A 27,017-nucleotide genomic window follows, 5' to 3' on the forward strand; every position below is an offset into this window, starting at 1 on the left:
GTAATGGTGGAAAGAACTGGAGCTGAACAAAATACTAGTTTCTGGACAGAGCTAGCTCTTGGTAGGATCCTAGGAAAATGAAACCCAGGGACAGTTCCCACATACTGATCTATTCTCATATTCACTCTCCCCTTCAGTAGACTTGCTTTTAGCACTTTAACTTCAAGGGCCTTTTTATTATTTGAGATACACAGTGCAAAGAGAAGTGAATTAAGAGACAGGGCTGCCCCAGGCTGGGAGGAATGAAACAGTATGGCCTGTGGACAAATTCAGACCAGGAGTCTGTTCCCAGCTATGCTAATAACCAGTCTTGTGAACTTGAGAAAACTGTTGAGTTCTTCATCTGCTGAGTTTGGTAACCCCTATCTTGTAAGATGGTTGAAATGTATGTACCATATATAAATCACATGGCAAGAGGGCCAGCAAATATCACCCAATACTTAAAGAATAGCAGTAATTTATATTATTTTTATCTCAGATGATACCATTTACCTCCCTTGGAATGTTTAACTCAGGAAATTTCAAACATGTACTATTCTTAGAAAAAGAATACTGAATCAACCAAAAAGTCTCTCTAGCTGGCAAAACTAACTTTACCCATTTGAGCATTTATCATTTAATTTAGGTATGGAGTTGTTGTCCCTAGCTGGGTACAGCTCAAGCTCCTAGATTTCGTCTATCTAGGAGATTAACCCTACCATCCCTTCCAGGTGCCCTTGCATCCAAACCAGCTCTGTTTACATTCATTACACTCTCATAAAAAAGCTATCCCTCAAGAGTTTGCCAAACTCTACTTAAGATAACCTAGTTAAAATGCCTTTATAATGGATCAGACCCTGGCTCTCCCAGTTTGGGGCAAACAGTGCCAGCACAGTGGTTTCTTGGCATCTCACCTAAGGGGAACGTCTCCATTATTTTCAGAAATTCCCGGGAAATGATGTGCGTAGAACACCTAGTTTGCACACTGTGTTCATCTGCACTAGAATGAGAGAAAAGGACACCTTCCTTTCCTGCCCCTGGCGGAAATTTTTCTATAGTTTATCCACAATCCCAAAATAATTTGTAGCAGCAGTTTGCCATTATAGACTAGATGTTTGTGTCCCTGGCAAAATTCATGTGTTGAAGCCCTAACCACTTTCTCCTTCCCACCGTGTCCATGTAATTGTATTTGAAGGTGAAAGTTTAGGGAGATAACTAGGTTTAGATGAGGTCATGAGGATGGGGCACCTATGATGCAATCAGGTATCTTAGAAGAAGAGCAAGAGAGACCAGAATTCTCTCTCTCCGAAATGTGAGGACAGAGAGAAGGTAGCCAGAAGGAGAGCTCTCACCAGGAACAGAATCCACTGGCACATTGATTGTGGACTTCCCAACTTCTGTAACTGTGAAAAATAAATGTCTGTTGTGTAAGCCACCCTATCTATGGTCTTGTTACAGCAGTCTTGGCAGATTGATACAGGGTTTTTTCTGTCAACTGTTGGAAGGTTTGGCCTCTACTCACCACTTCAGGACCTCAACTACCCCACCACACAATGGCAATGAAAATTACATTCCACTGAGGACTCATAGTTTCCTAAAGTCCCAAACTGCCTTACTCAGGAAATTTACACTTAACTGCCATCACCCAGTGGCAAAGAATTCTCCTGAAATGCAGGAGGCACAGGAGATGTGGGTTCAATCCCTGGGTCGGGAAGATCGCCAGGAGGAGGGCATTGCAACCCACTCCGGTATTCTTTCTGGGAAAATTCCATGTACCAGGGGGCATGGTGGGCTATCATCCATGAGGTCACACATGACTTAAGTGATTGAGCAGCCAGGCAGGCAGGGCCATCATAAGGAATACCCTCCACTTCAACCATTCTTTTTACTTTACACATAAGTCATAGAGAATATTTCAGTATCTTACTCAAATGAGTGTAACTCATAAGCTCTAAAATTCTGTTGAGTAGAGGCTGGGTTTTCTTTATATTAGCATCCCCAGTACTAGCATTGAGCCTTCCCAAGAGCAGATTTTCAATGTTTGATGGATAAAAGAGCCAATAAACACAAGGTTTACTTTACTAGCATTTTACTTCTCTTACTTTCTTGAAGCAGCTAAGGAACTCAGAGCACAAATCAATTACTTTAACAAAGCTAAAGACTAAAAGGAACAAGAAAAACTAACACTGACCATGTTTTACTTTTTTTCTATTCCATTATCCTAACTATTATACTATGGGATTCTTTCACATTTCCAAGAATATAATCACTATTGTGATGTTATATTTTCCTGGCTGGGGGTAAAAACTTCACATACTTCCTTATGGGTGGGATGATAATATTGAGCATGTCCCTGGGAGGTATACTGACTTTGACATTAGTGTCAGGCCTGGCTGCATGCATGCCTTGGGCTTTCTCTTCTTCATCTTGCAAAGCTTCTTCATAATAAGTGGGGAAGTCACTGGGAACAGCATCATTGACCTTTGCCAAAAATTCCAGGACTTTCATCTTGCTGGTTTCAAGATGTGCTTTGGGGCCCCAGAGAAACTCATAACGTGGAGGATCACTGTTGACAACCTGGCGGTACTCCAGGTACTTCAGCCTCACTAAATCTTTGGTGATGAGCTTTCTGGGCTCTCCAAAGATAAAGTGCTTTCTTCCAGCATATACTCGCATTGTATCCAGGTATTTCCAGATGTCTTCCTCAGCGGCACAGTTGCCCTTCAGGAAGATCATACCCAGGAGATTCATCAGGAGACCAGTCTTGGGTAAACCTCTTCCACCACGCACCCTCCCATTGTTGGGGAGCTTCAATTTGCTGACCAGATTATAGCAGGGAACGACTGAATCAACTTCCTTCAGATCTACTGCAAAGACTAGCTCAATGCGTTCAGAGGCTCTCTTGAGAATCTCAGCAAATCAGTCATGGTGGCTTTGGTGGATAATCTTCAGTATGTCTTCCTTCATCATGAGCTGCTTCATGTTATACTTGTACAGAAGGAACTGCTCCAACAAGCTAGGTTTCCTGGTTAAACAGTCAGTTCCTGGGGTCTCAGTGAAGGGTGGGACCTCATAGGCAAGTGCCCTATACTTGGATTGGCCATTGAATGCTTCACAAGATCTAGTGTAAGAAAGGAGAGCAGTAGTGGCGATGGTCGGTACTCTTTGACGCTCCCGAGAAGTGCTACATGACTCAGCACCAGGCAGACTCTGGGTAATATCTTCACACTGAAGAGAGGAGGTAGTGGACTCCTCTTCTGCTGTTGCTATGGCCTGAGCACCACCACAACTCTGGGTCTTGCCTTGGGCTTGGGGACATTTATCACCACCACGGGCCTTACTCTTCTTACTTCGAGGCATGGTAGGGGACAGCAGGAAGGAGTATAGACAGGAGCTCAGAAGATGTGGGCACCTGGAAGAAGGAGAATAAGATGCTGTAAGCACCTCAGCAGGGAGATTCCACCTTGGCTTTAACCAAAGCCACCTCTGCAAGGTCCCTGGGGGCACTGGTCGAGGACCTCTCAAGGCTTCTGTTTTGATCAGCCTGTCCCCTGAGAAAACTGTAGAGGATATTAGAGCCTTAGAATCCAGCCTGCCAACCCTGCTAGGGGTATACTAGGGTGACAGCAGGGGCTGGCAGTAGGGAGCCTCGCTTCTGGGTTTGAGGGTATTCTCAGTTTATAGTCAGGGTCATCATACTCATATAGTCAATTGTTGGCAGGTCTAGAGCCTCCTCTTTTCTGATGCTTTGAAACTGACACCTCAAACCAAAGTCAGCACTTCCCAGAGACCCCAGAGGAGGAAGTGAAGGGGTTCCTTAGCCCTTCTCTCTGTCAGAGGATACGAACTAAGAGCTATGTGGAACCCACTCTTTCAGGGGCTGCATGGGTCCTCAGTTCTCCTTAAGAATGCTCACCTGGTCTCCAGGCAGTACCTGGTATACTTCCCCTCTGCTGACTGGTGGCTGCAACGTCAGACTAACCTCATACTCTTCTCTCTCAGATTTGATGTGGATTGTCAGCCTCAGCCTGACAGTCCTGCCCTGAGCCTGCAAGTTTCAAATGAAAAATGTGGGGCCTAGATTTTTTGTGATCTATTGTCACTCTGCTTATTTAACTTATCTGAAATGCCAGGCTGGATGAAACACAAGCTGGAATCAAGATTGCTGGGAGAAATATCAATAACCTCAGATACGTACATGACACCATGCTTATGGCAGAAAGCAAGTAAGAACTAAAAAGCCTCTTGGTAAAAGAGGAAAGTGAAAAAGTTGGCTTAAAACTCAACATTTAAAAAACTAAGATGATGGCATCCAGTCCCATCACTTCATGGCAAATAGATGGGGAAACAATGAGAGACTTTATGTTCTTGGGCTCCAAAATCATGGCAGATGGTGACTGCAGCCATGAAATTAAATGACTCTTGCTCCTTGGAAGACAAGCTATGACCAAACTAGATAGCATATTAAAAAGCAGAGACATTACTTTGCTGACAAAGGTCCATCTAGTCAAAGCTATGGTTTTTCCAGTAGTCATGTATGGAAAAGGTCAGTTTTCATTCCAATCACAAGGAAAGTCAATGCCAAAGAATGTTCATACTACCTCACAACCGCACTCATCTCACACGCTAGTAAAGTAATGCTCAAAATTCTGCAAGCCAGGCTTCAGCAGTATGTTAACGGTGAACTTCCAGATGTTCAAGCTGGTTTTAGAAAAGGCAGAGGAACCAGAGATCAAATTGCCAACATCTACTGGATCATCAAAAAAGCAAGAGAGTTCCAGAAAAACATCTATTTTTGCTTTATTGACTATGCAAAAGCCTTTGACTGTGTGGATCACCACAAACTACGGAAAATTCTGAAAGAGATGAGAATATTAGACCACCTGACCTGCCCCTTGAGGAACCAATATGCAGGTCAGGAAGCAACAGTTAGAACTGGACATGCAACAACAGATTGGTTCCAAATAGGAAGAGGAGTACGTCAAGGTTGTATACTGTCACCCTGCTTATTTAACTTATATGCAGAGTACATCATGAGAAACGCTGAGCTGGAAGAAGCACAAGCTGGAATCAAGATTGCCGGGGGAACTATCAATAACCTCAGATATGCAAATGACACCACCCTTAGGGCAGAAAGTGAAGAGATACTAAAAAGCCTCTTGATGAAAGTGAAAGAGTAGAGTGAAAAAGTTGGCTTAAAGCTCAACATTCAGAAAACTAAGATCATGGCATCTGGTCCCATCACTTCATGGCAAATAGATGGGGAAACAGGGGAAACAGTGGCAGACTTTATTTTGGGGGCTCCAAAATCACTGCAGATGGTGATTGCAGCCATGCAATTAAAACATGCTTACTCCTTGGAAGGAAAGTTATGACCAACCTAGATAGCATATTCAAAAGCAGAGACATTACTTTGCCAACAAACGTCTGTCTAGTCCATGTTATGGTTTTTCCCGTGGTCATGCATAGATGTGAGAGTTGGACTGTGAAGAAAGCTGAGCACCGAAGAATTGATGCTTTTGAACTGTGGTGTTGGAGAAGACTCTTGCGAGTACCTTGGACAGCAAGGAGATCCAACCAGTCCATTCTGATGGAGATCAGCCCTGGGATTTCTTTGGAAGGAATGATGCTAAAGCTGAAACTCCAGTACTTTGGCCACCTCATGCAAAGAGTTGACGCATTGGCAAAGACCCTGATGCTGGGAGAGATTGGGGGCAGGAGGAGAAGGGGACGACAGAGGATGAGATGGCTGGATGGCATCACCGACTCGATGGACATGAGTCTGAGTGAACTCCGGCAGTTGGTGATGGACAGGGAGGCCTGTCGTGCTGTGATTCATGGGGTCGCAACAAGTTGGACATGACTGAGCGACTGAACTGAACTGTATGGATGTGACAGTTGGAGTATAAGAAAGCTGAGCACCAAAGAACTGATGCTTTTGAACTGTGGTGTTGGAGAAGACTCTTGAGAGTCCCTTAGACTGCAAGGAGATTAAACGAGTCAAACCTAAAGGAAATCGGTCCTGAATATTCATTGGAGGGACTGATACTGAAGCTGAATACTTTGGGCACCTTATGGGAAGAACTGATTCATTGGAAAAGACCCTGATGCTGGGAAATATTGAAGACAGGAGGAAAAGGGGACGACAGAGGGTGAAATGGTTGGATGGCACCAACTCCATGGGCATGAGTTTTAATTAAGAGCTGGGAGTTGGTGATGGACAGGGAAGCCTGGCATGCTGCAGTCCATGGGGTCACAAAGAGTCAGGCATGACTGAGTGACCAAACTGAATTGAACTGATTCAATTTTTGGTAGTCCTTTCAATCTTTCCTTTGACCCTTTGCATGATCTGGGATTTCTGTCTTCCTGCCAGCCTCTCCTGAGACAGCAACTCAGTAACATTTGAGGGTTCCCCCACTTTCCCATGGTCTCTAAGGCTGAGAATAGCAGATGGATTCTTTTGTATCCCATACAACTCCTGGAAAGATCTGGAAATCCTCCTACTGTGGGGGAATAAACTACCCCTTATAAATAAAATCTTTCACTCGCCCCACGTGCTGCCTTCCTGCCTCGCCCCCCGCCCCCCATCCCTTCACCATTCCATCCTCGAGATAACATAAGAGAAAATGAGTGTTGGTCATCACATCACCAGTTGCACAGACACTCCAGGCTGCCAGCAGGGCAGGAATTCACTCTGTCCTCACATAGGGTTCTCATCCCAAACCCTGGCCACCCTAGAATGCTTTCATCTGCTACCTTGAGGCCCCTCCCCTAAAAAACCAACACCCTCACAATCTCAGAGACCCTCCTCAAAGAAGTCAGCCTGATCGCCCTGTTTGGGTCTTCCCAAGCTTGACGGAACCACAAGTCCTGTGCCACTTCACTGTTCTGGGGTGGAGGTCCCCTCAGACCTCACTCAGAGTTGCCTCCTCGAATTCCTTCAGGGCAAGGTGGTCGAGCTCCTAATCTATCATATAGAAAAGGAAGGCTCACCTCTACCTGACCGCCATGCTTGGGTCCTCTGAGAGCAACAACCAGGGCCTTGTTCAGACTTTCCACCTGAATTTCCTCTCTCAGACCCTTTTTAGGGTCTTCTTCCCCCTCTAAACTGGGGCCACCCACTTCAACCAAGGTCCTCACCTCCCGGATAGCCTCTGGGCAGGAATCTTCCTCCACCAGAGTGTCAGGGCTTTGTGGGCGTGAGGCACAGGGGAGGGGGGCCGAGGCAAGGGGGAGGGGGCGAGGCACGGGGCAGGGGGCGAGGCATGGGGCAGGGGGCGAGGCACGGAGCGGGGTGCAAGGCAAAGACGGGGGTTGCGGCAGCACGGGGTGGGGGAGGTTGGGGGTTTGGGGGGAGTCTCTCATTCATCATTCAGGCTCCTCACCTTGACTCGGTTCCTGCTAGAGCCTGGAAATGCTTACATGCCTGAGGCCACGCGCCACCGCCAGAGGCAAACTCGCTCTCCTTCCTTGGCCGCCTAGCAGGAAGTGAGTGCTAGCTACTACCTAGGAGGAAGTGAGCGCCTCACCATAGATAGTGCCTCGATCTCTGGCGTCCCCTCTGGGAGTGGAGGACACCCACAGTTTCACATAGGCTTCTCAATTACACTCCTTTCAGGACCTTGGGCACTTCCTTCTGTCACTGTCCTTACAACGAGGTCCTCACCTACTTGAGACCTTCCTTGCAAGAAGCTGCCTGATGGTACAGGTCTAAGAGTAGGTACAGGGTTGTCCCTGCAGGACTCCCTAAACGATCGGGTGGTGTTCTCCAGTCCTGCACCCGAGTCCTGTCTCAGCTCCTGTCTCTTTAATGAATGGCTTCCTTGTAAAAGCCACATCCATGCAAATTCTTAAGTACTATCTCCACTGTGAGTCTTGACAGCAATGGGTCTGTGTCCCAGGAATGATGTAAGATAGGGAAGCTGAAGTGCCAGGTAGAGGACTTAGATAGGAGTTGAGCTCTCAGAGAAAAATGCAAAAAATATGCTAATTTCTTTCTTCTCTTTACCACCCAGACTTGGCTTCCGATACAACTTCTGTTCTATGAGACTTGCATGCTACAGAAGTGGGCTGAGCCTGATAATTTCATGAGACCCCCCTATTTCTTTGTTAACTGACATTGCACATATAAATGATCATATTGTTACCAGGTAGTAAGCTTCTTTTCATTATTCATACCCCTCACTTATTTGGGTTTTCTTATTGCCCTGGTTATGTATTTCAATCCAGTACTTTGGGCACACACTGCTTTTTATTTTTATTGTTCCTTCAATCACCTGAAATATATTCCAGAATAGAGAGAAGAAAAGTGCGTAAAAATACACAAGGTCAACGTCAGGGTAGGAGTGGTAGAAAAGAGTGTGCCCTAGAGAAATTCAGACCAGGAGTCTAGTCTAGCTCTGTTACTTACCACCTTGTGAATATGAGAATAATGCAAGTTCTTCATCTGCCAAATGAATTTGATAAATCCTAACTTGTATGACTGTGTTCTTTGGAAGGAATGATGCTAAAGCTGAAACTCCAATACTTTGGCTACCTCATGTGAAGAGTTGACTCATTGGGAAAGATCTGATGCTGGGAGGGATTGGGGGCAGGAGGAGAAGGGAATGACAGAGGATGAGATGGCTGAATGGCATCACGGACTTGATGGACGTGAGTCTGAGTGAACTCTGGGAGTTGGTGATGGACAGGGAGGCCTGGCGTGCTGCTATTCATGGGGTCTCAAAAAGTCAGACACGACTGAGCGATTGAACTGAACTGAACTGTATGACTTTGGGAATGTTTGTATTGTGTATAAAGTACCCATCAAAATCCTGGCAAATATTACATGTTTTATGAATGGCAGTTAATATTTTTACCTAGACAATATCACCCTCCTTTGTAGGAATGTTTTCTTAAATCCAGCATATGTCAGGGGAAATGCAGCACTTTCAGACAGAACGATACCAAATCAGTCAAAATTTTGCTTTAGCAAGTAAAATTAAGTATCTTTTCCATGTTAGACCATTTATTATTTAATTTTGGTGTGGAGGTTTTTTTTTATTTCCTACCTGGAAGCAACTCAAAGTTCCTGGAATTTTGTCATGTACCAACTCTTTTAGTCCTTTCCAGTTTCCCTTCTATCTAAACCATGTCTATTTTTATTTGTTTCTTCCCCACCAAAATCTAGCCCCCTCTTAGAATTTGTAAATTACTCAAGATAACCCAATTAAAATGCTCTTTTAGTGCATTGGGATTTGGCTCTACCAGTTCAAGGCAGAAAGTGTCAACAGAGTGGCTCTTGTGCATCTCACCTGTTGGGGCTCAATGCAGGTTGCCCCAAAATATGCCACAGTGACATGTTGATTACCTTGTATTCAGGTTACTTAAGAAAAGGCCATTGCAGGAGTAATATTTTGACCCTCTTTTCTGTCTCTCTAAAAGCAGGAAATACGTCTGTCATATGAAAGATGCACTGCCTGCATCTGGAGGTAGAAGAACACCCTGATAGCCAAAAATAGAGAATTCAGCCAGAGAAGTCTGTATACACAAATGTCTTTAATTTACTACCCCAAGCTCAAATTCTGTTTAGATTCTTCACTAATTGAGCCCTCAAAACTTACGTTTATTTGTCCTGTCCATTCCTCAAAAATGTATTGTTTCTAGGTATGAAACATATAAAAGCTGCCTGCTTTGGCCACTTCTTCAGGTCCCATTTCTAAAACACCCCCGTACACATGAATTACAATTTGTTTCTTCTTCTCCTGTTAATCTGTCTGTGTCAATTTTATTTTTAGTCCACTCACAGGAACCCAAGAGGCATAGAGGCATAAATTTCTCCCTCCCTGACAGTTGGCAAGCCAGCCAGGAAGTTTCTCATCCTGAGACTGCTGCTACTGAGAGATCCTGGGACATCTGACAAAGGCCGCAGAAGGTAAGATGTCTTATCATGTCAGTCTCCAGATCTCTGCCTTCAAGGTCTGATGCGAGGGAAAGTAGTCAGAGTCCCTTTTTTTCTCTCTAAATTTAGATTAGCAGGAGATAATATTTGCGTAGCTAGTTCCTTGGACTTAGGGAAACTTAGGGATTCTTTTCTTCTCAAACATGGTCACTGTTTTACTTTGTCTGTTGTGTCATTTGTCATAAGGAGCAGGAACCATAGGGCAGGACAGCAGGCATAGGCTCTATAAGCCTGCTGTTCAAGCCAGCCTCACAGAGTGATGAGTTAGCAATTCTCACCAGACCTGCGTCTATTTAGACAAACTTTGCTGTGGTTCCCGTAAGTAAAAACCAGATGAGACTTTACCTTCCATCTTCTTTTATATCTTGAGAGCTCATCATTTTGTCCAGTGAGAATATTCTGTCTGATCTCTGCCATCCAGGAGATACATTTACTGGGGTATATCTGGTGGCTTGTTGAATAGACTGGAGTTCCAAGACATGAAGTCACCAGCAGCACTCCCTTTGTCTGGTTGGGCCAGCTCTCAGGGGGTTTGTCATAAGGGGTCCTGGTCCATAAAGGGCATTTGTCATTTCAGCTTGTGTTTCTTGTTAGCACTGGAAAGCCTCATGCCAGTAGTGCCTGCCTGGTGTCATGAATTAGTGAGCTTATGGCTGGAGTGCCCCACGTTTTGTGGGACACTACAGAGCTTGTTTTCACTACATCATTCATACCACCTGTAGCAACAAAACGCTTTTACTTTTTTGACTAACTCTGGAAATGAACTTTCTGGATCTTGTGAGGGGTAAATACTCTCTTGTATTATGTTTCTTGCATCTTTGGTTAAGCAATAAAAAAAAAACAAAAAACACCTTACTGGTTTGAGTTGCTGTTTGAAATTAATATAAGAGCCTACTTGCCAATTGCCAGATGATGGATCCTTTAAATTGGCTGTATTTAAAAGGAAAACATTTTGTGGGAGCTGTCATCATAAACATCTGTCATATTGATACTTATGTGAGGATCAAATTGAAAGGAAAAAAATTATAATGACTGCCCTTAAGACATTCCTTATTATGATGAAAGGACTTAAACAAAAATCCAACAAAATTCTCCTTCTTAAAAATAACCCTGCTTCCTCAGTAAATTTTCAGGACCTCCTACACATAATCTCAGAACAAATAAGCTGGAGCCAAGGGCTAACAGAAACAACTGTCTTTGTCTTGTACATATAAAATCAGAAATACGATTCTAGAAGCAAGTCAAAACACACCTAACTTGACAAGTCCCAAGGCTTTGCCCATCCCTACTAAAATGCTTGTAGATATTATAAATAACCAGGGTATTAGAGTAAAATTTTCTTTTACTTAAGGAAAAAATTAATAGCAATTACTCAAATACTTATGATAATAGACAAATATGCTCCAAAACTCCTAGGAGAAAACACATTTTCTGTCTCTGCCCCTTGAAGTTATAAATTCTATCATGTCTTTCAAGTGTTAACACAGGTCACAGCACCTGAGAATGAGTCTGGGTTAGCTCAGTCTGTAGAATTAAAAAAAAAAAAAAGGAACCTCTTTAAACACATACTGCTAAAACACCCCCTTGCCTAAACAGTCTCTTTAAAATTGCTTGTCAAAGGAAAATACTGATCTTAAAAGTCTTCTCCACAAACAAAGAAAAATACTTTAGCCATCTGAATGAGTATACTTAATTAATTCCAGTTGCTATTTATAAACTAGTGAGTTTTGTACTGTACCTGATTCATGACTAAAGTTCTACAATGAAAACTTTGAGCTAATTGTCTGTCTGTATGTCTGTATGTATAAATTATAAATATGGTATCTTTCTAATTCCAGATTATGTTGCCAAAATCATATTTGTAAAAGAGCTCTATTTAATTGGCTTAAAAATACTCGTGCTTATATAAAAATTCTTAAAAGTTTAAGAAACACCAACCCAAATATTTTTCAAGTTCACATGAGCTAGAATAATCTTGAGTAAATAAAAGCTAAATTTAAGCTTACTGGTTTAATATGGGTATATCTTCAGAGTTAGCATAAAATAAAATATGGATAACCAACTTTTGTTCTATTGGGTTTACTAGTCAAATGAGCTAATGTCTCTGTTGCAACATTTTTCAGGAACAAACAAACAAAAAAGAGTCAAAAGGTCTTAAGATAATGACTAAATGCTTTAATGAGATTTTCATGAGGAATCTAAGTATGATTATTAAGAACAAAAAAATTAAATAGATATAAATGAGATAGGAGTTTTTAGGTGAACTTTTTAACAATAATCGTTTTGTGATATGTCTACTCAAATTGTTTCCTAAATCTCTTTGGTAATTTATACTCTTAGAGTTTGGCTAAGTTAAATTAAGTGATGAAAATTTGTTGACTGTCTAGTCATTTCCAAATAAGATAAAATACTAAAACATTAATTGTTGAAGAAGTCTAAGTTTGCATATATTTCACCTGTTACTACAAGAGACTAAGTATGTTTTGGTTTATTAATAAATGTACATTATGTTTTATTGAAAGATTATTCTATATATTTCTGGAAATTATAACGTGTGTTTTTAAGTTTGCTGAGCCACAAAATATTAATACAATTAAGAAAGAAACGAATTACCAGTCCAGGTTCGATGCAGGATACAGGATGCTTGGGGCTGGTGCACTGGGATGACCCAGAGGGATGGTATGGTGAGGGAGGTGGGAGGGGGTTCAGGAGGGGGAACACGTGTACACCCATGGCGGATTCATGTTGATGTATGGCAAAACCAATACAATATTGTAAAGTAATTAGCCTCCAATTAAAATAAATAAATTTAAATTTTAAAAAGGGAAAAAAAAAAGATTTACTTCTTTATTTTCACTGAAAAAATTAAAATTAAAAGGATTAAGAAGTTTAATATGTGGTTAAAGCTACTGAGTATAATAACAGACATAGAATATGTTTGGTGGTAACAAAATTTATATGGTATGGAGATGTTTTTGTTAAGAAAAAAAAAGTAGTTTTTTGTAAGGCTGGTTATTCCCAAATGGGAAAGAAAACAAGGCACAAACTAAAATGGACATAGAAAATTGTAAGTTTTGTGAAAAAATAAATCTTTGGAAAGGAATTTTATGTGTGGTCAAGAATAAATAAAATTGGAATCAATTTAATTAAGTAAATGAGTTTAAGTATCAAAAGTAACTTGGTATAAAATTGGAATTTGGTTTTATCTTTGTTAAAAGGACAAACTGTCTTTTTTCTATGGGTTTGTTCTTGGTAAGAAGAAATTATGAAAGTTTTTCTTTACCTTGAAGGAATCTGACCAAATATATATATATATATATATATAGAGAGAGAGAGAGAGAGAGAGAGAGAGACAGAGACAGAGAGAGAGAGAGAGAGAGAGACAGAGAGAGAGAGAGAGAGAGAGAGAATCTTTATCAGAACATAATTGCTTAAGTAAACCTAGTCCTCTGGATGTTAAAAGAGCTAAATTTTAATCAGAACAATATAACCTATATTTGCCTATGAACTCTTTGTTATTTTGGTTAAGTGGATAACTAAGCATTTTTTCCCAGTGATCTATGAGACTAAGTGTTTTAAAGCCTCTTTGATGTTTTTGAAAAGCTTCCTCCAAATCAAATTCTATGTGTCTTTTTGACTTAGAAGTAGCTTTGAGGTATACGTTATTTCAGAGGGCCCCTGAAATATCTCAAAGATTTATTCTCTCTCCTTATAAAAAGAGAGATATTAAACTAATTAAGAATATTGGTTATGTGAAATTACATGGGAAGCATTGCCAAATAAGAAATAATGTTAAGCCTTTTTTACATTGTGTCTGGCTTACCAGGTGGCTCAGACAGCAAGGAATCTGCCTGCAGTGCAGGAGATCTGACTTCAATCTCTGGGTCAGGAACATCCCCTGGAGAAGGGAATGGCTACCTACTCCAGTATTCTTACCTGGAGAATTCCATGGACAGAGAAGCCTGGTGGGCTACAGTGCAAGAGGTCGCAAAGAGTAAGACACAACTGAGCAACTCACACTTTCAAACTTGTATAGGTGTGTATTATAAGTGTTTCAGGAATTGTTAGAAACTTTTGGAAGTCTTCTATGTCCTGTAGTAGAATGTTGTCTGTCATCAAAATTGAAGCTCACACTAAAAGGACTAAACCCAAGTATCAGAGAAACACTGAAGCTGACTTGTATGTACAGGCAGAACAACAAAAGAATCTGTGAACATTGTGGCACATGTAGATAAAGTCCATTTTGCTTCTGCCAAAAACATTGACCCTTCCTTGCCACACTTTTGCCATCCTGACGTCTATTTAATATGGCACCAGTCAGCTCCCACATTGGAGAAAGTAAGTGGGTAAACAATAGCTTTAAATGAAATAAAGAGTTGGGGCTTTGAGAAATTCAAGATGACCCCTTGGTTCCTCCCAGCTTTCTAGCAACTCTTTCCCTGACCATCATTTAAGATGACTCAAATTATAGACACTGGTAAGAAGATTTTTATAAAATTGTGCAAACAGTCTACCAGCAATGTCTATCCTGCCAGGTCCATAATTCTGGAAAGGAAAGGAAAACAGATATTTGCCCCAGAGGCCTCAGACCCCCTTTCCCTAGACACTTTGAACACCTACAACAAAATTTCATTTACTTGCCACTTATTATGAGTCACAATTGCATTTCTTTCCCATGGGGATGGTCTTTATCCCTGTCTCCTGTACAATGTCATGAACCTCATTTCATAGTTCATCAGGCACTCTATCTATCAGATCTAGGCCCTTAAATCTATTTCTCACTTCCACTGTATAATCATAAGGGATTTGATTTAGGTCATACCTGAATGGTCTAGTGGTTTTCCCTACTTTCGTCAATTTAAGTCTGAATTTGGAAATAAGGATTTCATGATCTGAGCCACAGTCAGCTCCTGGTCTTGATTTTGTTGACTGTATAGAGCTTCCCCATCTTTGGCTGCAAAGAATATAATCAATCTGATTTCGGTGTTGACCATCTGGTGATGTTCACGTATAGAGTCTTCTCTTGTGTTGTTGGAAGAGGGTGTTTGTTATGACCAGTGCATTTTCTTGGCAAAACTCTATTAGTCTTTGCCCTGCTTCAGTCCGTATTCCAAGGCAAAATTTGCCTGTTACTCCAGGTGTTTCTTGACTTCCTACTTTTGCATTCCAGTCCCCTATATTGAAAAGGACATCTTTTTTGGGTGTTAGTTCTAAAAGGTCTTGTAGGTCTATAGAACCGTTCAACTTCAGCTTCTTCAGCGTTACTGGTTGGGGCATAGACTTGGATTACTGTGATATTGAATGGTTTGCCTTGGAAACGAACAGAGATCATTCTGTCATTTTTGAGATTGCATCCAAGTACTGCATTTCAGACTCTTTTGTTGACCATGATGGCCACTCCATTTCTTCTGAGGGATTCCTGCCCGCAGTAGGAGATATAATGGTCATCTGAGTTAAATTCACCCATTTCAGTTCGCTGATTCCTAGAATGTTGACATTCACTCTTGCCATCTCTTGTTTGACCACTTTCAATTTGCCTTGATTCATGGACCTGACATTCCAGGTTCCTATGCAATATTGCTCTTTACAGCATTGGACCTTGCTTCTATCACCAGTCACATCCACAGCTGGGTATTGTTTTTGCTTTGGCTCCATCCCTTCATTCTTTTGGAGTTATTTCTCCATTGATCTCCAGTAGCATATTGGGCACCTACTGACCTGGGGAGTTTCTCTTTCAGTATCCTATCATTTTGCCTTTTCATACTGTTCATGGGGTTCTCAAGGCAAGAATACTGAAATGGTTTGCCATTCCCTTCTCCAGTGGACCACATTCCATCAGATCTCTCCAACATGACCCACCCATCTTCGGTTGCCCCACAGGCATGGCTTAGTTTCATTGAGTTAGACATGGCTGTGGTTCTAGTGTGATTAGATTGACTAGTTTTCTGTGAGTATGGTTTCAGTGTGTGTGCCCTCTTATGCCCTCTTGAAACACCTAGAAGTGAAAAGCAAAGGAGAAAAGGAAAGATATAAACAACTGAATGCAGAGTTCCAAAGAATAGCAAGAAGAGATAAGAAAGCCTTCTTCAGCAATCAATGGAAAGAAATAGAGGAAAACAACAGAATGGGAAAGACTAGAGATCTCTTCAAGAAAATCAGAGATACCAAAGGAACATTTCATGCAAAGATGGGCTCGATAAAGAACAGAAATGGGATGGACCTAACAGAAGCAGAAGATATTAAGAAGAGATGGCAAGAATACACAGAAGAACTGTACAAAAAGATCTTCATGACCTAGATAATCATGATGGTGTGATCACTGACCTAGAGACAGACATCCTGGAATGTGAAGTCAAGTGGGCCTTAGAAAGCATCACTACGAACAAAGCTAGTGGAGGTGATGGAATTCCAGTTGAGCTATTCCAAATCCTGAAAGATGATGCTGTGAAAGTGCAGCACTCAGTATGCCAGTAAATTTGGAAAACTCAGCAGTGGCCACAGGATAGGAAAACGTCAGTTTTCATTCCAATCTCAAACAAAGGCAATGCCAAGGAATGCTCAAACTACTGCACAATTGCACTCATCTCACACGCTAGTAAAGTAATGCTCAAAATTCTCCAAGTCAGGCTTCAGCAATATGTGAACCGTGAACTTCCTGATGTTCAAGCTGGTTTTAGAAAAGCCAGAGGAACCAGAGATCAAATTGCCAACATCCGCTGGATCATGGAAAAAGCAAGAGAGTTCCAGAAAAACATCTATTTCTGCTTTATTGACTATGCCAAAGCCTTTGACTGTGTGGATCACAATCAACTGTGGAAAATTCTGAAAGAGATGGGAATACCAGATCTGCCTCTAGAGAAATTTATATGTAGGTCAGGAAGCAACAGTTATAACTGGACATGGAACAACAGACTGGTTCCAAATAGGAAAAAGAGTACGTCAAGGCTGTATATTGTCACCCTGTTTATTTAACTTATATGCAGAGTACATCATGAGAAAAGCTGGACTGGAAGAAACACAAGCTGGAATCAAGATTGCCAGGAGAAATATCAATAACCTCAGATATTCAGATGACATCACCCTTATGGCAGAAAGTGAAGAGGAACTAAAAAGCCTCTTGATGAAAGTGAAAGTGGAGAGTGAAAAAGTTGGCTTAAAGCTCAACAGTCAGAAAACGAAGATCATGGCATCCGGTCCCATTACTTCCTGGCAAATAGTTGGGGAAACAGTGGAAACAGTGTCAGACTTTATTTTTCTGGGCTCCAAAATCACTGCAGATGGTGACTGTGGCCATGACATTAAAAGACACTTACTCCTTGGAAGGAAAGTTATGACCAACCTAGATAGCATATTCAAAAGCAGAGACATTACTTTGCCAACAAAGCTTCATCTAGTCAAGGCTATGGTTTTTCCTGTGGTCATGTATGGATGTGAGAGTTGGACTGTGAAGAAGGCTGAGCACCCAAGAATTGATGCTTTTGAACTGTGGTGTTGGAGAAGACTCTTGAGAGTCCCTTGGACTGCAAGTAGATCCAACCAGTCCATTCTGAAGGAGATCAGCCCTGGGGTTTCTTTGGAAGGAATGATACTAAAGCTGAAACTCCAGTACTTTGGCCACCTCATGCAAAGAGTTGACTCATTGGAAAAGACTCTGATGCTGGGAGGGATTGGGGGCAGGAGGAGAAGGGGACGACAGAGGATGAGATGGCTGGATGGCATCACTGACTCGATGGACGTGAGTCTCAGTGAACTCTGGGAGTTGGTGATGGACAGGTGCGGGGAGCCGGTGAGGCATTCCACTCGTGACAAAGGTCATGAGGAAGGAGGCTCGGCATACGCAAAGGCGGGATCGAGCCTCAGGAGTCCGCCCGGATATTCTCGAGCATTTTCCCCCAAAAAACCAGAGTCTGCCTACTTTATTGCTTTGTGCTCTCACTTCTAACTTTACTGGGGGCTGTCCCCTACCACCATCTCTCTCTCTCTGTGTCAAAGAGTTAACTTACAGCTCCAATTAATAAAGTTCTGGGCAATTAGGAGTGTTTAAATCCAAACCCCTCTGATGGCTCTCTAACTCACCTGACAAGTTTACTCGGACTCCTGCAGCTGTGCATATGATTGTTTACAGTCTCCTAGCCTCCAGAGGCACGGGAAGCTTAAGATATTCAAATAGCTTAGAGCCTCTCAGAGAGTTAAAAACTGTCAGAATAAACTAGTAAAGGATTTCATTGATGAGTCAATGCTTGTTGCCAAGTTTTCACATCCCCTGAATTGTATCCTTGAATGTGTATTAATTAATAGTTGGTATATAGAAAAATAAGTAGTGGCCTTGGTGTTAGTAACTTTAGACCCTTAAGGTAATAAATTCTTTCTTTGTTGTAAACCCATTACACATCCGCCCTATAGGAATGCAATTTTATCTTTGGAAGATGGTGCCAAACCTTGAAATAATTACTCTTAGAGAAAGTAAGTCTTTGTTAATAAGTCCTTGTCAAGAGTCATAAAATGTTAGTAGGCCTTCTGGCCAGAAGATGATGTAAATCACCTAAACCATTTGTATACGATACATTTGCAGGAAAGAAACCTTGGTTTTTGATAAGAACCAAAGACTGCTGACTTTGCATCCCCTATTATCCTCTATGTGTAACTTAGGGTATAAAAGCCCCTGTTAAAAATAAAGCTATGGGCCTTGTTCACCAATGCTTGGTCTCCCCATGTCATTCTTCCCTTTAACTTCCAGCTGAGTCTCCATCTGGAGCGCGGAACCCACCACGCTTACTAATCATGCCTGGGCTTCTAAGACCCACTCGAGAAGGTGTCTAGGGTGAGACACCTTCCGCTATTCGAGAGGGCGCCTGCGGCCTACGTAAGTGGTGCAAACTTCTTGTCTTGAAGTTTTATTGGTCTCCCGCGTAAACCAAGCTACTCAGCTTCTTTTCTCCACTGAATTTTCCTACTGAGCTATCCTCATTCTATTGTTCCCTATATCTCTAATTAGCATATAAATAGTCGCCGACGCCGTCTCCCCTTCGAATACCCTGGATCAGCCGGGGCTGGTCCTCGGCAGACAGGGAGGCCTGGCATGCTACAATTCATGGGGTCACAAAGAGTCAGACAGGACTGAGCGACTGATCTGATCTGATCTGATCTGATGAGTCACAAATATTTGCCACTTAGTTTGAGTCACTCAGTATTGCCACAGCCAGTCCCTCCCATCAGGAAGCTTCTACAAGCCTCTTAACCTTATCCATCAAAAGGCAGACAGAATGAAAACCACAATCAGAAAACTAACCAAGCTGATCACATGGATCACAGCCTTGTCTAACTCAATGAAGCCGTGTAGGGGCATCCAAGACAGACAGGTCATGGTGGAGAGTTCTGACAAAACACGGTCTACTGGAGAAGGGAAAAGCCAAGCACTTCAGTATTCTTGCCTTGAGAATCCCATGAACAGTATGAAAAGACAAAAAGATATGACACTGAAAGAGGAACACCCCAGGTCAGTAGGTGCCCAATATGCTACTGGAGAAGAGTGGAGAAATAATTCCAGAAACAATGAAGAGACAGAGCCAAAGTGAAAGCAACACCCAGTGGTGGATGTGACTGGTGATCAAAGTAAACGCTGATGCTGTAAAGAACAGTATTGCATAGGAACCTGGAATGTTAGGTCCATGAATCAAAGTAAGTTGGAAGTGGTCAAACAGGAGATGGCAAGAGTGAACATGAACATTTTAGTAATCAGTGAACTAAAATGGATGGGAATGAGCAAATTTAATTCACATGACCATTATATTTACTATTGTGAGAAAGAATCTTAAAAAAGAAATGGAATAGCCTCATAGTCAACAAAAGAGTCCGAAATGCATTACTTGGGTGCAATCTCAAAAAGGACAATATGATCTCTGTTCATTTCCAAGGCAAACCATTCAATACAACAGTAATCCAAGTCTATGCACCAACCATTAATGCCAAAGAAACTGAAGTTGAACAGTTCTATGATGACCTACGAGACCATCCAGAACTAAAACCAAGAAAATATGTCCTTTTCATCATAGAGGCTTGGAATGCGAAAGTAGGAAGTCAAGTGATACCTGGAGTAAGAGCAAGTTTGTCCTTGAACTCCAAATTGAAGCAGGGCAAAGGCTAACAGTTTTGCTGAGAGAACGCACTGGTCATAGCCAACACCCTTTTCCAACAACACAAGAGAAGACTCTACACATGGACATCACCAGATGGTCAATAACAAAATCAGATTGATTATATTCTTTGCAGTCAAAGGTGAAAAATCTCTATGTCATAAGCAAAAACAAGACCAGGAGCTGACTGTGGCTCAGGTGATGGACTCCTTTTTGTAAAATTCAGGCTCAATTTGAAGAAAGTAGGGAAAAGCAGAAGGCCATTCAGGTATGACCTAAATGAAATCCCATATGATTATACAGTGGAGGTGACAAATAGATTAAAGGGATTAGATCTGGAAGACAGAGTGACCGAAGGACTATGGACGGAGGTTTGTAGCATTGTACAGGAGGCGGTGATCAAAACCATCCCCATGAAAAAGAAATTCAGAAAGGCAAAATGATTGTCTGAGGAGTCCTTACAAATAGCTGAGAAAAGGAGAGAAGCAAAGGCAAAGGAGCAAAGGAAAGATATATCCATCTGAATGCAGAGTTTCAAAGAATAGCAAGCAGAGATAAGAAAGCCTTCCTAAGTGATCAGTGCAAAGAAACAGGGGAAATCAATAGAATGGGAAAGACTAGATTCTCTTCAAGAAAATTAGAGATACCAAGGGAACATTTCTTGCAACAATGGGCACAAGAAGGACAGAAATGGTGAGGACCTAACAGAAGCAGAAGCTCTGTAGAAGAGGTGGCATGAATACACAAAAGAACTATACTAAAAAGATCATAATGATCCAATAACCATGACGGAGTGATCATTCACCTAGAGACAGACATCCTGAAATGCGAAGTCAAGTGGGCCTTAGAAAGCATCGCTACAAACAAAGCTACTAGAGGTGATGGAATTCCAGGTGACCTTTTGCAAATCTTGAAAGATGATGCTTTAAAGTGCTATACTTAATATGCCAGTAAATTTGGAAATCTCAGCAGTGGCCATAGGACTGGAAAAGGTCAGCTGTCATTCCAATCCCACAGAAAGGCAATGCCAGAGAATGTTCAAACTACTGCACAATTGCACTCATCTCACATGCTAGCAAAGTACTGCTCAAAATTCTCCATGCTAGGCTTCAATAGTACATGAATCAAGAACTTCCAGATGTCCAAGCTGGATTTAGAAAAGGCAAAGGAAACAGAGATCAAATTGCCAACATCTATTGGATCATAGAAAAAGCAAGAGAATTCCAGAAAAGCATCTACTTCTGCTTTATTGACTACCCTAAGGCCTTTGACTGTGTGGATCACAATAGAATGTGGAAAATTGTTAAGAGATGGGAATACCAGACCACCTAACCTGCCTCCTAAGAAATCTGCATACAGGTCAGGAAGCAACAGTTAGAACTGGATAGAACAATGGACTGATGACAAATTGGGAAAGGAGTACATCAGACTGTGTATTGTCACCCTGCTTATTTAACTTGTATGCAGTGTACATTATGTGAAATGCCAGACTGAATGAAGTACAAGTTAGATTCAAGATTGCTGGGAGAGATATCAATAACCTCAGATACGTAGATGGAATTACCCTTATGCCAGAAATAGAAAAGAAACTAAAAAGCCTCTTGATGAAAGTGAATAAAGAGAGTGAAAACCTGTCTCAGATCTCTGTCTAGAAAAGAAATTCTGTCTAGAAACTCAACATTCAAGAAACTAAGTTGCCTAACTTACCACATCTACCTGTGGTCTCTCAGGCCAGAAAGCTGTGACTGGAAATTGAGGCCTTCTGATGGCTGGCTGCACCTGTCCACAATCAGGCTCCTAGGAAGACCTGTATTTCCTCCCTCTCTTCACTATTACTGTCCTCTCTCCAGGTCTTCACACTGACTTCCCATCTCCTAACGAGACCTGTCCTCTCATGTGACAGCCTTAAATTCCCTGAGACGACCTCAGAGGATGTGACAGCTCCCAACCTGTGGTCACACATGGCTGACCCTAGGGGAGGGATGCTATAAAGGTGGTATAGTGTGATTGGTTCCTTTAGTCCTCATGATCCTCTACTTGACTCTTGGCATGACCTGGATTTCCTCCTGAGGTTGACCTCTGAGCCCCAGTGCCTCACCTCCTGAGATGCTCTGAAAGGAAATGTGGGGGATGCATCATGCCTGTGTTCACAAATTTACCAGTGCGAGATGTAGAGGGGCAGGGCTGTGTTCTAGGTGCAGTCCCTTTATCCTCATTTGGGGTCACTAGTTTTCCACTCTGTACTGAAGTGAGGCTTCTCCCAGTAGACCAAGGCTCTCACCTCCCTGAGACCTCTCCAGCAGAAAGAGAAGCACTTCGGCCAGAAAGCTTTCTCCTGGGTCTCATAGGGCTGACATCAGGGGTGGACCTCTACAGTCTCCCCTGTTCTGGGCTGAGTGGTCCTCTTGGTCCTCGTTCAGGGACCTCATCCTCACTCCTGACAAGACCCAGACTGCAGCCTCCACTCACCTGAGGCTGTGATCCTCAGAACAAAGCCATTACTTTCTTGGAAGTTCCGGATTGGAAGACAGGATGAGCCAGATGTGTGCAAAGCTACTGGGGCCTTCTGAGGAGGAGAATATTCTAAGGCTCCACTCTCTTCTGGAATCAGTGGTCCCCCAGTCTTAGATCAGGTTTCTTACCTTGACTTCCAGTAGCATATGGGAATCCACCCTCTCTACTGGCTGAATCAGCAGGCCTGTGGCCAAGGCTTTCGCCTTCTTGAGACAACAGAAGGGGTGAGAGAGCTACTCCCTAGCTACCCTTGGCTGTTCCTCTGTGCCCTCCCCCTTGCTATGGGGGGGTCCATTCATCAGCCCCCAGTGTCCTCACTGTAAATCCTAAGAAGGCCTCTTAGGATCTCCTACTTGGGCAGAATTGGAGCTGCTGCCACAAGTCCAAGGTGCTCAACTCCCTGAGAACCCCTCCACCCTTGCCCTGCAGGAAAGGAAGGCGCACCTCAGACAGACTGCTCTCCCCATGGCCACACAAGGCAAGAAGCAGGATATAGTTTGTGGGACCCCTAGTGTTCTAAAACCTTCCCCTTGATAACTATCAGAGGCTGGGACTCTTCCATCCATTGACCTGAGGTCACAGCGCTTAAGCTAAGGCTTTATGTCCCTGAGAATCAGGAAGGATAAATGAGGGCATATTGATCTTTTCAGGGTATCTGACATTGCATGTGTTCATGACCACATTGTCCCTGAGTAGTTTTGTCTTCTTTCATACCATTCATTAACAGCATTTTTTTAAATTTATTTGAAAACAGTTCTTTGGGACAGGGCCCCATGTATCCAATGAGACACATTTTTTGGAGTGTTTAGAGGAATAATGAATGAAAAAACATGATGTCTGGCTTAGGCTGGGAGAAGTGGCACATTGTGGGCTCTGCACAAATCCAGATTGGGGGACTAGTCCTAGGAAGGTCACTTCCTCAGTTTGTGAACTTGAGAAATTTGCAAATAATCCATCCATGAATGGAGTCTGCTAAATCTGATCTTGCATGAATGCTGGAATGCATGTACTACATATAAAGCAGTGGCATACTGATTAAGAAGTATTGGTTTATAATAAGTGGAAGTTATGATTACTACAAAGCCTTCAAATACCACCTTCCCAATTGAGTTTATTTTTAATCCAGGAGAGAGCAGAGAATATGCAGTGAATTAGGACAAAAGAAACAAATATTCTTAAATGAGCTAAATAAGTCAAAGTATTTTTTATTTTTACTAAAAGAAAGTTTCAAGAAATAAGGTAAACCACAACTTAAAGACTTTTTAACTCTATTCTTTTCTCCATTTTCTTTTTGTTTCTCAATAGTTTCTGTGGTCTTCTTTCACATTAGCATGATATCACTCTTGCAGTGCTATGTTACCTACTTTCAGATCATAAAGACAACATAGATGGCTCCTGAATTTCTTTTATATCTATCAAAACTGTACCTTTAAAACTTTTAAAACAGCAATGAACCTAACAGCAGTATCATTACCAAATGAATACTCTGAGGAAAAACAACCTCTTACAGGTAAAAATATTTGGAAAAAAATGATATGTAGAAGTTACTCGTGTGAAACAGTAAGAGAAATGTGATCGAAATAAATGTGATCTAACCCCCCACTACCATGCACTCTTTAGAAGCTTGACTACTCTTCAAGAAAAATTCTCCTCTAATGTCATGTTATCTTCTTTGCATTGTGAACAATATATTCAGTACTTTCAGTGCATTTTACAAATACCCAAACTTTTAAAACATTAAAACAGCTGGAAAATACGATTTATATGATTCATACATTTGAATTCTGAAGCACAATAAACCTTATCAAATGTAAGAATATTTGAAAGTACTAAACATCTCCTTCACCTCTTTACCTTTCTAATTTAAATCATCGTTCATTAGGTATTTCTCATATGGATATAAGAAAACACATATATATTTTGTTAAAACAGACTAGACCTAAACTGGCTTACCATTTAAAACTCTAAGAAGATATGGGTTTTGTTCACTCCATCCCAGTACTCTGCACTATTTAGGAGCTTGATTGCTCTCTTCCAACACAAAGGGAACAAAGTGCCCTGCCCCCCTCACTAGATGTGGGAGGAGCTGCAGGACTTGGCCCTGGAAGGGGCACTGGCCTCAGCCATGGCCACAACTCTCCGCCCTGCTCTCTCCACCTGATCTCTCAGAGCCTCATCATAGAGGTCTGGGAAGGAACTAGGGACCCTACCGTGGAACTTGGCTAGAACCTCCAGTACCTTCATCTTAACTGGTCTCAGCACAAGCTCTCGGGCCCCACAGGAACTTGTAGCGTGGAGGATCACTATTGGGCACCCGGCGGTAGTTCAGGTACTCCTTCTGCACCAGATTTTTGGTGATGAGCCTTCTAGGCTCCCCAAAGATCCAGTAACTCCTCCCAGCATAGATCCCCAACATACTGAGGAATTCCCAGATCTCATTCTCTGTGGCACGGTTACCATTCATGAAGATGACCCCCAGGAGCACCATGATGAGACCAGACTTGGAGGCCACCCCCCAATCACTTGGACAATCGTTTCCCCCGAGGTTGACCTTGCTGATGAGGGTGTAGATGTTCCCTCTACGGTCGACTTCCTTCATCTCCAGGCCAAAGACCAGCTCCATGTGCTCACGGGCTGTACTGAGGATCTCAGAGAAGTGCTGCCTGTACTTCCTGCTGACGATTTTCATCAGGGCATTCTGCGTGATGGGCTCCTTCTTGGTGTACTTCTCCAGCAGGAACTCCACCAGTATCCTGGCCTTCCTGGCCAGAGGATCTTTGTGAGTGCTCTGAGTGGCAGGGGCTTCCTGGGAGGCACCTGCACTTTCTTCCTCGGGGCCTTGGACACCTTCATCAGATGCTGCACATGAAGGCTGTGCATCAGGAGAGCTAGGGGCCATGGCTCCCTGAAGCTCCTGGTGATCTCCAGCAGGGGAGCTCGGGGGAGAACCCTGAGGGGCAGAAGAGGGGGAGGAGGGGCGCTCCTCCTTTGGGGCTGCAGCAGCACTGGCCTGGGCCTCCTGAGTGTCCCTCCTGGACCTGGTGGCATTTCCCGGGGGCACGTGACTTGTTCTTGTGCCTCCGAGGCATGGTGACAGCAGGTCAGCGACCGCAAGTGGGAGTGCGGGCAGGAAAGCAGGCAAGGAGGGCACCTGGAGGACAGACAAGGACATGATGTGAGAACCTTCAGCGAGGAGAGTCCTGCCTGGGTGTTAGAAGTGGGGGGCAGCAGTGGGGGCTCGCAGGGAAGGCAGGTCCTCTCAGCTGACATTCTGAGTCAGGATGAAAATTGGTGCGAGACACCCCCATATCCAACGCCCCCTCTCCCGCACCAAGTCTGTTCCCTCCCCTGTCTGAAATTGATGCTGCCACCTTCCCTGTCACCCCAGACGAGGAGAGGAGGGTGTATTCAGCCCCCCACTGAAGGGTCCCAGGACCTTCCCTTCTGCTGTCTCGTGGCTGCCCTTCACAACCAGGCTCCAAGCTCCCCTCTCAGACTGCCGCCCCCCTTCCCAATGCTTGGCCCAGAGGAAGCGCTGACCACAGGGGAGGGTCCTGAGTCGCCCGTTTGTCAGGGAGCATGGTCCTCATCCTGACTCTTCCCGAACCCTGACATCCTCACTCTACTGACCAGCTGCAAGCCCCTCAAACCAAACTCCCCTCTTCTCCGAGTGTCCTGTGTCCCAGGTCGCAGTGAGAGAGCCCCTCAGCCTTTAGAGCTGCCCGGCGGCTGATCCGCAGCCAAATCGCAGTGAGTGAGGGTTACACATGGCTGCCGTTCTGCTGTATCGAGACCTTCAGTCTTCCCAAGGGTCCCCCCTTCACTCCACAGTGTTCGTGGCTCTTCCTCTACTGAGCGGACCTGGGGTCCAGCAGAGCCTGACCGAGGCATTCTTTCCCGAGACCCCCTAGGGGTTAGTGAATGGTCTTGGGGCCTAAGAGCTAGGCTGGATTCTCTGGTCTGAGTGCAGGGGTAGAGTGGCCAGACGCTGTGCGGCCCTCTCTTTTCAGAGGGAAAAGGGAATTGGGGTACAGAGACGTGTCCCTGTACTCGTAACTCACGTCACCTCCAATCTTGACACCCGATGACACTTGGGTCTACTCCCTCTGGCCACAGTCAATGGCAGCTCTCAGAGATAGCGGCACTGTCAAGGATGGCGTCACTCCCCCAGCATGCTTAGGAGGACGTCACTTCCTGTCATGCGCATCTGGGCTCCAGGAGGACAGCAGGGGCAGGACCTGGACAGGCGGGTTTCCAGGGGAGCTTCTCACAGGATTGGTACGTGGACTTTCCCTTGACTATTAAGGGGTCCTGGGACGTCCCTGTCCTGAACTGTCAGCTGGCTCACTCCATGCCTCTCACTTGTGTCAGCACTCCTAACAGGAAGAATTGGGGAGCCCAAGCCTAATAGCCTTCCTGGAGCCCATGAGACTAACACCGAAGGCTCTCTT

General features: G+C 43.4%; 1 protein-coding gene and 1 pseudogene across 1 annotated transcript; both read right to left on the reverse strand.

The window, feature by feature from the left end:
* Positions 1-2,362: 2,362 nt before the first annotated feature.
* LOC133242675 (melanoma-associated antigen B5-like) lies at positions 2,363-7,578 on the reverse strand (annotated as a pseudogene).
* Positions 7,579-24,811: 17,233 nt separating this feature from the next.
* Positions 24,812-25,738, reverse strand: LOC133242676 (melanoma-associated antigen B17-like). The gene has a single exon (XM_061408823.1). The coding sequence runs from the start codon at positions 25,736-25,738 to the stop codon at positions 24,812-24,814; it is 927 nt and encodes a 308-aa protein (XP_061264807.1).
* Positions 25,739-27,017: the final 1,279 nt, after the last annotated feature.

The sequence above is a fragment of the Bos javanicus genome, chromosome X, assembly GCF_032452875.1.
Source record: "Bos javanicus breed banteng chromosome X, ARS-OSU_banteng_1.0, whole genome shotgun sequence".
Classification (NCBI taxonomy): Eukaryota; Metazoa; Chordata; class Mammalia; order Artiodactyla; family Bovidae; genus Bos; species Bos javanicus.

Excerpts from the sequence above, each read along its gene's own strand:
- LOC133242676 (XM_061408823.1), bottom strand. The coding sequence starts at position 25,738 with ATGTCCTTGTCTGTCCTCCAGGTGCCCTCCTTGCCTGCTTTCCTGCCC.